The sequence below is a fragment of the Marmota marmota genome, unplaced genomic scaffold (assembly GCF_001458135.2).
Source record: "Marmota marmota marmota unplaced genomic scaffold, marMar, whole genome shotgun sequence".
Classification (NCBI taxonomy): Eukaryota; Metazoa; Chordata; class Mammalia; order Rodentia; family Sciuridae; genus Marmota; species Marmota marmota.
Genome location: NW_025999949.1, coordinates 18,808,506 through 18,822,637, shown reverse-complemented (window position 1 = coordinate 18,822,637; position 14,132 = coordinate 18,808,506). Strand labels below are relative to the sequence as shown.

General features: G+C 41.1%; 1 protein-coding gene across 1 annotated transcript in view; it reads right to left on the bottom strand.

Moving 5' to 3' along the window:
• Positions 1–14,132, bottom strand: part of Deptor (DEP domain containing MTOR interacting protein) — a 144,871-nt gene that overhangs the window by 45,712 nt on the left and 85,027 nt on the right. The window contains exons 5-6 of the mRNA XM_015486419.2: positions 4,391–4,576; positions 1,904–2,038 (exon numbers count right to left, since the gene is read on the bottom strand). Of these exons, the coding sequence (XP_015341905.1) occupies positions 1,904–2,038; positions 4,391–4,576 (321 nt within the window). The remainder of the gene's footprint in view (positions 1–1,903; positions 2,039–4,390; positions 4,577–14,132) is intronic.

Sequence of the window (14,132 nt, the reverse complement as noted above, 5' to 3'; positions counted from 1 at the left end):
AATTCTTCCCTCTGATCTGGGTGAAAGGGGAAAACAGGAAACAGTATAACCCACCTCGGGGCACATAGATGTGTTGCTAATTTAAATAATTAACCCTTTGTTCATATTTTATCATATGCAATCAAAAAAATAAATATCCAGCCTTGGTGGCACACCCCTGCAATATCAGCTGAGGCAGGAGGATTGTAAGTTCGAGGCCAGCCTCAGCAACTTAGTGAGACCCTGTCTTAAGTAAAAAGTAAAATAGGCTGCGAATGTGCCTCAGTGGGTAAGCACCCCTAGGTCCAATATCTGATATAAAAAAAAAGGTTTTTAATCTACCTATCCATCTGTGGGTGGGGGCTGCGGGTGTAATTCAGTGGTAGAGCACTTGTTTAGCATGTGCAAATATATACATATGTATATACACAAATATAAATATATGTATACACACACACACACACACACATACACACACACACAAATATATTTGGAAAAATGGAGATAGCATGACTGTCCTTTTTTTGAAACTGAGATCTTTTGCTTTTAACTTTGGGGAGGCCTTGCAGATTTCTATCCAGCTTTCATATATCCTTCTTCTTCTTTTATTATTGTGCTGGGGATGGAACTCAGGGCCTAGCACACACAAGACAAGCCCTCAATATCCTTTTTCTAGGAAGTCCTTCTCCTTTCTCATTCTCCCTTACAAGCACATTCCAGTAACAGCAAAACCCAGTAGAACATGGGTATTCGATAATTTTGCAGCCAGGACCAGGATGGAAGCAAGTTTCTTCATTTGCTTGCAAGTTTATTCTTGCCACCAGTTCTCAGAAGGCAGGGAAACAAAAGTTAGATCAGGAAAAGCAGCCACCTTCCCAGACAGTAGCATTGGATGACAAGTTTCTCTCTAAACCTTTTGAAGAACATCTTTTAGCTCTTCATCTTACTATGTTTTGATTTTTCCTCCATGAGGATGAGGTGCTCATTGAGCTAAGGGGTCATGGCCTCTCGTCTCTGTATCCCCAACATCTGATGCTGGGGAAACATGAACAGAAGGAACAAAGTCCCCTGAAAGGACACACTGAAGGGAAGGTGGAAAAGTGCAATGAACAACTGGAGGTGAGGATGTTCTCAAGTGATGACTATAATGATGTCACACACCATCTCATCCTGGGAAGAACAGGGAGGACCGGGCAGGTAGGGGGAGTGAGAAAGGGGTAATGTGGATGGATTGCAGGTTCCTGGGTGATGAGGTCAAGGGAGGATTGTTTCATAGTACAAGTTCAACATGCTTTGAACCTACATTTTTTCCCCAGGCATACAGAGACCATAGAGGTTGATGAGTAGATTTTAAAAGTGTAAGGTACCCAGGAATTCCAGAGACAGGTGGATTTGCATAGATCCATTCTTCCTTAAGAGCACGAGCCTCTGATGTGTCTCTGTACCCTCCAGCCTGGGGAAGCGCTGTTTCTCCTATTATAGTGAGCAGCTGCCCCTCGAGGACTGAGGGCTCCTCCCAGCTGCTGGGAGAGCTCACAGCAGATGGCCCTCAGCTGTCTTTGGGAACCACTTCTCTGAAGAGAGCAACACTGGCCAGTCATGCCTTCCTCTCTGGGATAGCAACATTTAAAATCTGGTTAACTTGTGGGTAGGTAAAAAGCCCAGCCCTCTCAACACAACTCCATGTGACTCTATGGGGCCACCCAGTGCAGATCTTCCACTGGGGTCCAATGCAGCCTTCACTGAGACTGACTCGCCATCTAATTTCTCCTCTGCCCATTCTACTCTCTCCCCTAAGAGCCAGCTCTCACAAGATTCCTGCACTCTCCCTCCATTTCAGGGAGATTTGTTTACCAGGGAACCCAGCCTGCACATCTATCCCAGAACCCATAGCCAGGAGCAAGACCGCCTTTTGTGAACTCACCAGACTTGGGGTTGCAGAGCACAGGGGGGCTGCTGCTGAGGGTGGGGCTGCTACTAAAGTAGCCGCTGCTGCCACAGCTGCTCATGCTGCTCCTCCGCACTGCAGACACGATCTTGATCTCCTTGCTGGGGCTGACTGCAGAAGGGAAGACACACACAGTCACTGCGGGGGGCCATCTCGGTTCCCTGGAGCACCCACGCTTCTTCCAGAGGCAAGGTACAGCAAAGCAAGGCACGTTGGCCAGGAAAACACACCCTGGCCTTGGAGTCAGAAAAGCAGGAACTTGAGGGGCAGCTCTGCCACTTACAGCACAATTTGGCCACTGTCTTCAGTTCTCTGAGCCTCGATTTCCCTGATGTAAAGTAACCATGTGAGCTCACAGGGTTAGTGCAAGCAGAAAGATTATATAATGTCCATGAAAGTATGATATTATTTCAGGAATGACCAAACCCAAGCGTTCCTGGCCAGGGTGTAAGTTCAGTGCTGGCTACACGTGTGGTAAATAAACAGTGATAGTAAATGCCTCCTGGTTTCATATCAAACCATTAATCATTCAGAATCATGAAAGAAGGGGCTTAAAATATAGAGCACATATTCACACTTTCAAAGTGTTACTTGAGGCAGTGTCTTCAATTTTCTGATTTGGTTCTTCCTGCCGTGGAACAGGCTGGCTCTCAAGCAGGGGAAGGGCCACAAGTGAAAGAAAGAGGCTATGGAGAACACTCTGCCCACTGCCTGGCACAAGGAAGCAAAAAATAAATCTAGCTTTCTGGGGGTCTATGATGACTACAGCCTCCTTCTCAACAGCATCATGTGTTCGAGTCTGCTGGGGCCTCTTGAGGAACAGGTAAACCTTTGTACCAGTACAAAAGTGAACTCTTAACTCTGCATTTGCATTAGGCTACAACCTTCAGAAGACACACAACTTTAGGTGTCCTTTGAGTCTGGCCAGGCTGACCTTGGAGCACAGGCTTAGGCTGCTGATCTTTGGCTAGCTTTTATTTTCCCTTCACAGCTCTTGCTTCACTCTCTCCTCCAGCCCAGCAATGTCTGAGGAACCAGGTATGCCTGGGGCTTAGGTCAGGGCCAGGAGAAAGTAAACATCGGAGCCAAGAGAACTCCATCCGCCACTTCAAACCCTGGGTAAGCCACTCAATTCCTCTCTGCCTGTACAACGAAGATATGAAAAATCCTCGTAGGTTTGTGGTAATAATTAAATGAGAAAATTCACCCGACCTATCTTGTTTTAATACCTGGGACTTAGAAACATCTATGCATACACTTGTAAGTTCAAGGATTCAGTCAAATCCTACCCAGAACCAAGACAGGACACTTCCACTGGTGCTAGGGGAAGCCCAGTACTTCCAGACCTTCAGCCAACAAGTCCCTTGCGTGAAAGCCAAGTTTTCCGAGAAGTTGAAAACACCCCTTTAAGCATCTCACCCTCTTAAACAAAATGACACTTTCTTCAAGTTCACCTTTTCTAAGTTATCTTTGTGGATACCAATCACCACCACTGGTGACATACAATTAGTAACTGAAAACCCGAGTCGGCTTGTTTTACACATTGCCACAGGCTGTGTGCTTTATGAGCTCCTGCTGCTGCTTTTCCTAGTTTTCTTTGTGTTGCCTCTTGATGATGGGTTGACAATCAGTTGCCTTTTAATTGTTTTTTGTATACATACATATATAAGTCCTTTATTTGTCCTTAAAATAGCATTTTAAAGTCAAGATTTAGAAAACCTAGTCATTCCTGGGTATGGTGGTGCACACCCGAAATCCCAGCAGCTCAGAAAGCTGAGGCAAGAAGATTTCAAATTCAAAGCCAGTCTCAGCAACTTAGTGAGGCCCTGAGCAACTTAGCAAGACCATGTCTTAATATTAAAAAATAAAAGAGGCTAGGGATGTGGCTCTGTGGTCAAGTGCCCTGGCAAACCCAAGTACTAAAAGAAAGGAAGGAAGGAGGATCATTGATGACATATAATTGTGAGCCAGGTGTGGTGGCACACACCTATAATCCCAGTGACTTGGGAAGTTGAGGCAGGAGGATTACAAGTTTGAGGTCAGCCTTGGCAACTTAGAGAGGCTCTAAGCAACTTAGGGAGACCCTGTCTCAAAATTAAAAACACAAAGGGCTAGGGATGTGGCTCAGTGGCAAAGTGCCCTGAGTTCAATTCCTAGTATAAAAAAAATAAAAAGATAAAAAAGGAGGAAGAAGAGAGTTGTTTGTAAATGAAAAGTAAATAAGGCATGAATGAGCTTGAGTGATCTTCTCTAATTCAAGTACATAATTTCATAAGACAGACTTCATGGTATTTAAGCCTGAGAACAACTTGTTTTTTGCTTTTTGTTTTGTTTATTTGCATACTTCTTGGTTAATTCTTAAATAATAATCTGCTGGAGAAACAGTTTCACAAAGAAGAATTATTATTCTACCATTTCTCATAAGGCAAATATAGGTTCACATACATCATGGGACCCGCGTACCTGACATGAAGCTGGTAGATTTCCGATTGTCATGGCTCTGCTTCCTCAGGCAGAAGGGGCTGTCATGAGCCTCCTGGGAGGAGGGGGACTTTTCATTGAGAAGCTCCATCAGTCTTCTCCTCCGACGGAAGTTCATTCTGAACTGGTAGAGAAGATTGCTGTCCACAAACGGGTGCTTGTTGGACACTGGGGAGAAGAAAGAGTCGGTGAGGATGCCTGGCATCCTGGCCACCCAGCACTGCAGCCAGAAGCCAGAAGATGCCGACAACAGAGGCAGAAGCCTCTAGAAAGAGGTTAGTTCTATAGCTACCACATGGGCTTGTGGTCTCTCCACAATTTGCAGTCCCAATTGCTTCCATGTGTCATGCACTTTAAAAATTTGCTAAGCAGTTCCTCAGGGAAACCTTCCCAGACTTCACCCCCAACCTCAGCTATTCTCTTCAAAGTGGTCTGCTGGCCCCTGTGTCCCCTTCATCACCACTTACTGCTCTACACTGTCACTGTCCAGTTTCTCCCCGTTTCTCCCCCTAAACACTAGGTTATTTGGGGCAGTGATCGTAGCTTCATTTGCTAATGTATTCCCAGCACCTCGCTGAAGTTTAGTCATGACAGTGACAACAGTCGTTCACTTACTACAGGCCATTTTACTAAGCACTTTATGAGACAATTTCATTCTCACAGAGACAATTTCATTCTCTTTTGTTTCATTTGCAATGCTGGGAGTTGAACCCAGGGCCTGGTGCATGCTAGGCAAGTGCTCTACCACTGACCCAGACCCCAGCCTCATGATCACTTTGCAAGGTAAATGTGGCTGTTCCCTTCTTCTTCTTCTTTTTTTTTAATCTTCCTTCCCTTAATTTCACTGTGGAAAAAGTGAGACTTAAATTGGTTTAGTAATTTGCCCAAGGCCACACTGCTACAACTTCTGAGCCCAAATCAACATGGGCCACACGTTGACAGAGTTGTACAAGTCACAGGCCACAGACAGTTAGAAAAGACTAAAGTTATGGTAAAATGCCACCTTCTCCAACATTCACTCTTCAGGTTCATCATGGAGTGTGTTGTCACATACACACCTAGTGAGTGGACATCTCTCTGTGACTGTGACACTCACCATACTGTCGTGTTACAAGGGTTTTCTGGAGATGGGCAGAGGGAGAGCACATCTCTTTCCCCAACTAAGTCACTCTGCCTGAGAGCCCAGACTGGCTTAGCCACTCTGTCATCCTCAAATCCTAGTCTATCATATATGCTTAACTCAGGGAAGGTACTGGATAAATGGCTGAAAGAGATTCGAGCATGATAGGTAAGAAGGATGAGCACCGGGCACATAATAGAGCTGACTCTGAACCCTTTTGCAGCTGTCTGTGCAGAAGTTCCACCCAAACCAATCTGTGTGCTCCTGTAGTTCCTGAAGGGCTTGCTGGGCCCTGGGAAGAAAGGACAGGAAGGACAAAGCATTTGGTTTTTCCTAGTTTGAAGGCTTTTCCTTTGCTCCAAAATTATACCAGGATTACATTTTTATTGTCCAGCATCTATCCATCTACTTAGCTAACAGGTATGGAATTAGGCAGACTAAATGTCAGGTACTTTTCACACCTAGTGTTTTACAAAATGAGGGAGAAAAGATAAAATTAAAAAAAAATACTCATTAATGGCAACTTTTTTTTTAATTGTGAGATTCAAAATTCCATAAACCACTAGGAAAATAATCAAATGTAACCTAGTACAATTCACATTAGCCACTTGATCAATAATGCTAACTTCTTCACGCCCTCCTTTGGTGTTTCATGAACATTATTACTCCTCTCTAGGTCAACACCAAAAGTGCAATCTAGGGTGGTAACTGTAATTGTTACCCACATTTGTTAATGTATATTTATGCTGGTTAAACATTAATCTTGGAGATTAAATGTGAATGATGGAATGGAAATTGAAACGGAAGAATAATTTATTAGCACCTTTAAAGCCGATGCCAGTTCATAAAATGCCTTGGGTTTACAAGGCACTCGATCAGAGTCTCAGAATTCGAGATCCCTGTAATGAGAATATTCCAGCCAACATTTAACCTAATGATTCATATGGGTGATTCACAGTCTTTAAATGATGATAAACTATTCACTTTGGTCAAATGAATAATATTGGCCTTAAAGAAAGATACACTTAATTCAGTGATAATTCTACATGTTCTCAGTAAATAATCTGTTGTTAGAGTCACAAGATGCTCTCCTAATGCTATCTGGACCAAGAAATAAACCAATTATATTTTGATGTGATCTCTACAATTACTGCTTCCCTCGTTCACAGTCAGATTTCAACATAAATTTCCATCACAACACTGAGTAATACTATAATAAAAATTTAGAGATAAGTTATTTATTTTTGGCCATATTTTCTGAATTTATTGATTTAAAAAACCCTCAAGCTGACTTTAGCAATGACATCTTAAATTATGACCTGCAAATACACAGATCTATATATATACTTATTAATACCTACTGTTTTCTCTTGGCACAGTGTATTACATAAAAGTGTTGGCTCTGGTATAAATAAATCCTAAAAAATAGTCTGAATACAAACAAATTCCATAACAGATGAAAGTACATTAAAAGTATTTTTTAACTGCAGTGGAAATTCGCCTGCTAATCTAATCATGTGTCTCCTCTAGCTTTAATTACCAATCTAGTGTTTAATTCCCAGTCTCCATCCTCCACCTCCTCAGCTCTACACCATCTGCAGCCAAATGGAAAACATACTGTCTAAGATAAAGAGACAGGGTTAAATTTAAATAATCTTTAATCATCACATATTGCCAAACAGATTGTAAGAACCCAACAAATTGCACTTTAATTATTTTACAACCACTGTTGTTGTTTTTACTGTTATCATTTGCTGACGATACACTGCCATTTGGCTTATGAAAATTCAATTTTAGAAGCCATTACACTGAATGCCCCACATCAGTTTCCAAAGACTGACTTGAGTTTTAATGCCTCAGGAGCAGCCACTGTCCCTCTGTGAAACGAAGGTCACCGTGTGTTCATCCACCCAGCTGTGCGCCTTGGCACATGAGTCAAGTTCTCCTCTCAGTAGAGAGGAGGGACAGGTGCACAAATCGCCTGCATTGTTGTCAATACTTAATTTTGCCTTAAAGGTATTCTTTCTCCTTTCTCTCTCATTAAAAGTTTAACGTCGCAAGTATTGAGTTTCATGCACTTGCTTTGTGTGAGTAACTGGAAGATGGAACATGTGATTGTAGCTTCAAAAGTTGAAGGAGTGCAGGTTGTCAGCTGTATCACAGCCTCAATAAATCACACCAATTCACTGACTCCACAAACCAGTGCTAAGTGCTGCTAGAGTCACACATGGTCCCAGCTGTCTATCTCAGCACTGTGATCAAGAGTGATCTGCCACTAGAAAGCTCATTAACACCAAAGTCTGCCGAAAGAGACACTATTTCATATCAAAACAAAACAATTAAATCAGGCCTTTATTGAAAACTCCCTTATGCTAAATAAAGTCTTACAAAATAATACCTCTCCATGAAGAAATCAGGTTTTATAGTCAGACAGTCTTGGTTTCAATCCCAGTTCTGCTGAGTAGCTGAATGAGTGATTTGGGCAACTTATTAAACATTTCAAATCTCAATTGTTTTCTGCACAGTTTCTATATAAAGAAGAAATGGGGTAACTCATGCAAGAGATCTGGCATGGCAACTAATATATGGTATTTTCTTTCTCTATATGGTGTTTTCCTTCTCTTTCTTTTCTTGTTTTCTTTTGACGGTGCTGAGCATCACACCCAGGCCCTTGTGCATGCTGGGGAAGTGCTCTGCCACTGAGTTCCATTCCCAGCCCAACATACAGGGTTTCACATATTCTTTGTCTTAAAGACTTCCAGCCTTGGATCATTTATGTTCCTGTACAGAACCCATTTCCTGTCTTCTTTGCCCTTCTTTCAGAGAACATTTTGCCCTTCTCTCATGGGCAATTCTGTCACCTATGATGCATGAAAAATATGATCTCTTAACCGGACATCCAGATCAAGTTTAGCAAGAATCCCACTGAAGATATTTAAAGTTCTGAAGGCAAAGGAAATCAAGAAATAAAGGAGTATGTTAAGACACAGTAAGCTTAGTAAGCTTCTTAACAATATTAAGAAAGACAAACACTTCTTTTATAATTATAATTTACATAAGCAGAGATCCAAGAAATAACAATGGGTAAATTGTAATCATTTATATTCCAAATAGAGAAAGTTAATTCTGTCTACATTTTAATGTGATATTCTTCATGTTAAATACAAAAATTATTTGCTATACAAGCTACTTAACCTTTTTAAACAAAGAAAAAATAATGCATGATCTAGACAAAAAGAGAGAAGGAAAAAACAAATCAAGCAGAACAGTTCACAAGTGACCCTAAAACTTGTAGGTGCTCCAGGTGACCATTTCTCAGATTCCAGTGTTATGGAAGATCTTAATATTATAGTATATGTTGCAACATATACAGTTTGATAAGTTTTATTCTTTGCTTCTTAGCACTATTCATCTCTAAACAGGAGACAATGAGAAGAAACACATGTTCGAAGCCCACATTCAATGTCCAGTTGTGATCCTATCAACAGCTGTAATGTTTTAAAAAACATTTATTTTTTAGGTGTAGATGGACACAACACAATGCCTTTATTTTTATGTGGTGCTGAGGATCGAACCTGGGCCCCGCCTGTGCTAGGCAAGCGTCCACCGCTGAACCACAATCCCAGCCCCTCACGGCTGTAATTAAAAACAAATTTTGTATGGGGCTGAGCTTGTGGCTCAGTTGTACAGCACTTGCCTAGCGTGTGTGAGGCACTGGGTTCAATTCTCAGCACCACATATAAATAAGTGAATAAAATAAAGGTCCATCAACAACTTTTTTTAAAAAAAAGGAAAAAAAACTAATTTTGTTACTTGATTTATAATTTCTGGGACATCCTTTGCTTTGGTGGAATTCTCTAGGGGTTTGGCTTGGGATATGAAATAGGAAAGGCAGACATAGCCAGAAAGCCGGGGCCATTGTAAACACAGAGAATTTTACTGCTTAGGATGTGTGGGGCTCTGGAAGCACTGAGCTCAGGTTTGTTTAAAGAGAAACAGATCCCTGCTGACTGGATGTCTTGACTTACAAAAAGCATGAGGGAGATGTCATTTGGTCTACCAAAATAATGATGATACAGTACAGATGTTTTCTTTTCTCATGTATGATAAGCTATCAATCAGGGTGATCCTAGCAGACATAAAGAAATTTTAAAAAGCTGAGGATGTAAGAAGGGGGAAATCAGCTTCCATTCCATTCACATGTAGTCTAAGGACAAAGATAAAAACTCACCTTGAGCTCTACAAGTTCAGCTGAGTATAAAAGACATTTTAGGCTACTTATCTTGTTGAAAGGAGGAAGGTCATATACTTTTACCCTTCCTGAAATGCTTACTGGAAAGCCACCTAACCCAACAGGCTTGATGAAATCAGTGAACTAGCCCAGCAGTCTCACAACCACACAGCGAGTGCAGACCTCAGCTGCAACCTCAGCATCAAAAAGCCATAAAAGACGATCTTGGATTTGGGATCACTAAGTTAGGCAACTTAGTGGAGTAAAAGAGGGGGCCTCAACAGCAAAGGCAATAAGAGAGAACCACAAGGACAGAACTAAAGGAGCTATGACTACGACTACAAACCAGTGACAAAGTTAAAAAGGGAATCGAGGTAGGCTTACAGACAGAAGCTCATGAACCGCCATTGCCAACATCACTATTATCCTACATTCCACCACAGCCAGGGTGGCCGCAGTCCATCACACAAACTACGAGTCTGGACATATATGATGTTGTAATGAGAAAAAGAAAAAAAAAAGTGTGTCACATTAGATTGGATAGAGAGAAAGGATGGGAGAGGAGGGGAGGAGTAGGGAGGATAGGAAGGGCAGCAGAATAGAATAGACAATATGATTGATGTATGTACAGTCCATGTATGTATTATATATCAAAATACTGTCATGTATGACTAAAAACTTAATAAATAAAAATTTAAAAAAAAACCTACGAGGCTGGTAGTGGGGTTGTGTTGGTGAAGCATCATTCTGTATGGTCAGTGATAACCACTTGTTCCTTTTTCTTCTGCTTTTACATCTCCTGTTGACCTCTTTATCTTGATTTTTGTTTTTTATTATTTATTTGTTTGTTTTTGAGATGGGGTCTTGCAATATTGCCCAGGTTGGTCTCGAACTCATGGGCCCAAGCAATCCTCCCACCTCAGTCTTTTAGGTTCCCAGGACTGCAGCTGTGTGACACTGCACCTGGCTTCTACTGAGTTCTAAAAGATCCACCGAGTACTACAGACATTGCCTGAGAGTACAAACTTCCAAGGATAAGCAGGTAGCAGGTCTTTTCTTCATACTCGGTGTTTCTAGAAGGCAAATGAATTCTGCATAGAAGAAACCCATACCCTCTCTGACAACAAGATGTAAGCGCTAAGCTGCTTCACATGTCCAGGCTGGATCTGCAGTGTTTTGTCTTCCTTCCCCTAATAGACCAAAGGCCTACAGAACCCAGGTAATTGATGTAATTTAATACTATATATTTAAAACAAAAATTGCCAAACTTGAAAAAAATATTAATATTGTGGTTTTAACCATGTGTTTGGAAGAAAACATGAATTAAGAATGAATTAGAAAGCTATTTTTTTCAGGAAAATCTGAGCTGAATCACAGGCCAAAATTAGCCACCTCATATCATCCTGAGAGGAGGCAGTAATTGAAGGAGCCCTGTCACCGGAAGCAGCAAAATTCTTGGTTCAAGAAGATAAAGCAATTGTTTTTGAGTGCCTACTTCAACAAGGACCATGTTAGGTGTTTGGGGTATAAAGCTTCTCAAGAGGCATTAGCAGCAGTGAGTCAGAGGCTAAAATAATTACTTCCTTAGAACTGACAACATTAAGAAGAGGATGTAAAAGCAGGAAATTGGTTTTTAGGGCATAAAGTTCTCCTAGCTAATATTAAAATGAAATACTTCATACACCAAATTATATCCTACTTAAAATTTATTTAATTGATTGTAGGGAAGAGGGAAGATGGGAAAGAGAAAAGGAAAAAGGATTCAAAGTCACCTTAACAAAGATAATAGAAGAAACCAAACATGACATTCTGATTATATAGGTTTCTGCTACTTCTGTGTCTTCCTGGCAGAAACGTAAAGGTATTAAACATACAGAAGGTCAAACTATGCTTCATTCTTCTCTACGCATCAGCAAGTGGTAGCTGTGTGTATTTCAAATATTGACAACATTCTTTATGAGTGATAACATGCAGAGCATAGGTTAGATTTTTCAGAGACTATATCATACAGTAAAGGTAAAAATATCCTAAAAAAAAAAAAGCAAAACAAAATCTATTTTGTCAAGCAAATGAATATCTCAGATACATGACTCAATGAAAAAAAAATCTGCAAATATATTTTAAATCTTTTGAAATTGTTGGCATAAATCCAAACACCTGTTCAAAGCACCTCAGTGTAAGAGGTATTCAGACAATGTGTAAGAGGTATTGTTTAAGACCAGAAGTGAATGAGGTCATCAAACTTATATTAAAGTTTGCCCCCAAGGAATTTGATGAGGAAGGCTGAGAATAAAAACAATGATAATAATGATTAGTAACACTCTGTCAGGCCATGTGCCAAAGCACAGGGGATGGTTCTATCATTTAGTTCTCATAGCATCACTATCAGAGTCATTATAACTTTTCCCATTTTAAAGATGGGAGAAGTGGAGAATGGACAATATAAACTTGCCAAAGGGTCCCAGAGTTATTAACTAATGAGCCAAGCCAGAAACACTGACGGACTCAAACCCCATCCCCTCATCGCCCCACGAGACTGTCTCCCACTCAAAGATGCCATGATGCTAAATCAGAAGGCAGGGGAGAAAGAAAACATGTGGAGACTAATAGCTCTCTGGAAGACAGAGTCTCAATGATACACCATTGAAAATGCTGTCCTGAGCTGGACACTCAATGGCATATGCCTGTGATCCCTGGGAGGTTGAGCCAGGAGGATAGCAAGTTTGAGACCAACCTGAGTAACTTAGACAGACCCTGTCTCAAAATAAAAAATAAAACGGGGTAAGAATGTAGCAAAGTGCTCTGGGCTTGATCTTCCATTTCCAATACCAGAAAAAAAAAAAAAAAGTGTGTGTGTGTGTATGTGTGTGTGAACGCGCGCGTGCTCAGGGACACAAGCATACATATGACTATATTGCTGTGGACTGGGGAGGTAGGTCCGTGGTACAGCATTGTTTAGCATGCACAAGATTCCTTGGTCCCCAGCTCTGCCAGGAAAAAAATAAATAAATAAAGAGAAAGAGAGAGATAATGTCGTTTCACTTACAGTAAAACTTCAAAGGACCCCACAAAGAAGAATAGAATTTGAGAAGGAATTATTTGAATTTTGGATCATATCTTGGATAAATGTTTTCTATGTAAAAACATGAGAACTAACAAGATCAGTCCCAGTCTAAACAATGGTAACCAACTAGTTTTGACTTGTGGAAATATTAAAAAATCAAAGGTAAGAACAAGTGGCACAAACCTGTAATCCCAGCATTTTGGGAAGTGAAGGCAGGAGGACCGCAACTTTGAGGCCAGCCTCGGCAACTTAGCAAGACCCTATCTCAAAATTCAAAGTAAAGGGCTGGGGATGTGGCTCAAGTGGTAGCGCACTCGCTTGGCGTGCGTATGGCCCAGGTTCGATCCTCAGCACAACCTACAAACAAAGATGTTGTGTCCGCCGAAAACTAAAAAATACACACACACTTTTTTTTTCTGGTATTGGAAATGGAAGATATCTCTCTCTTCCTCTCTCTCTCTCTCTCTCTCTAAAAAATTTTTCAAAGTAAAAATGACTGGAGAGGCAGCTCTGTGGTAAAGAGCCCCGCCCCCCCCAATTAAAGATAAGAATAAAAAGAAAAATATAAAATCAAACCTCAATAGACTCTAAGATACAAATGATAGCATAGAACTGAGTGTAAATTTAGTCTTGTAGCCATACACTGGCAGTTTTATAGGACACTGTTTTCAATTCTTTATGAGAACCTCAACAAACACAGGAATTGTTTATCGTAGAGATAATGACTTAGAACTTGGACGGTGAAGTCAGACACTGGAGGTCTATTTCTTTTTATGGTATAGGGAACTGAACATAGGGCAATTAACTCCTGAGCTCCATTCCCAGCAGCTCCTTTCATGTTTAATTTTGAGACAGGGTCTCTCACTAAATTGCTGAGGCTGGTCTTAAACTTGGAATCTACTAACCTCAGACTCAAGAGTCACTGCAATTATAGCCGTGCACCATTGCTCCTGGCTACAGTTGTGTTTCTGTCTCTGCCATTCACATACTGTGTCTTCTTGGGGTAATTAATACTTTTGTGCTTTTCCATTTCCTCATCAATAAAATGGGTAAGGAAACTTGACTGTGGAATCATTGTGCTGAAGATTTAAACAGGTGCAGCACCCGCAGAACATTTGCTTTTGCTTCTGGGGCTGGTCCCCCACTTCTTTAGTTCCAAAGTGGAACTGCAAAATACAGCTCTCCATAGTCTCAACCACAGAGGAAGAAAGATTCCTGGGATAAAGGACTGAAAAATTAAACTTGCATTCAAGAGGATGCTACCCTGCCCTGTGCTGGTTTCCAAAAGGTCTGGAACTGGACTCCTTAT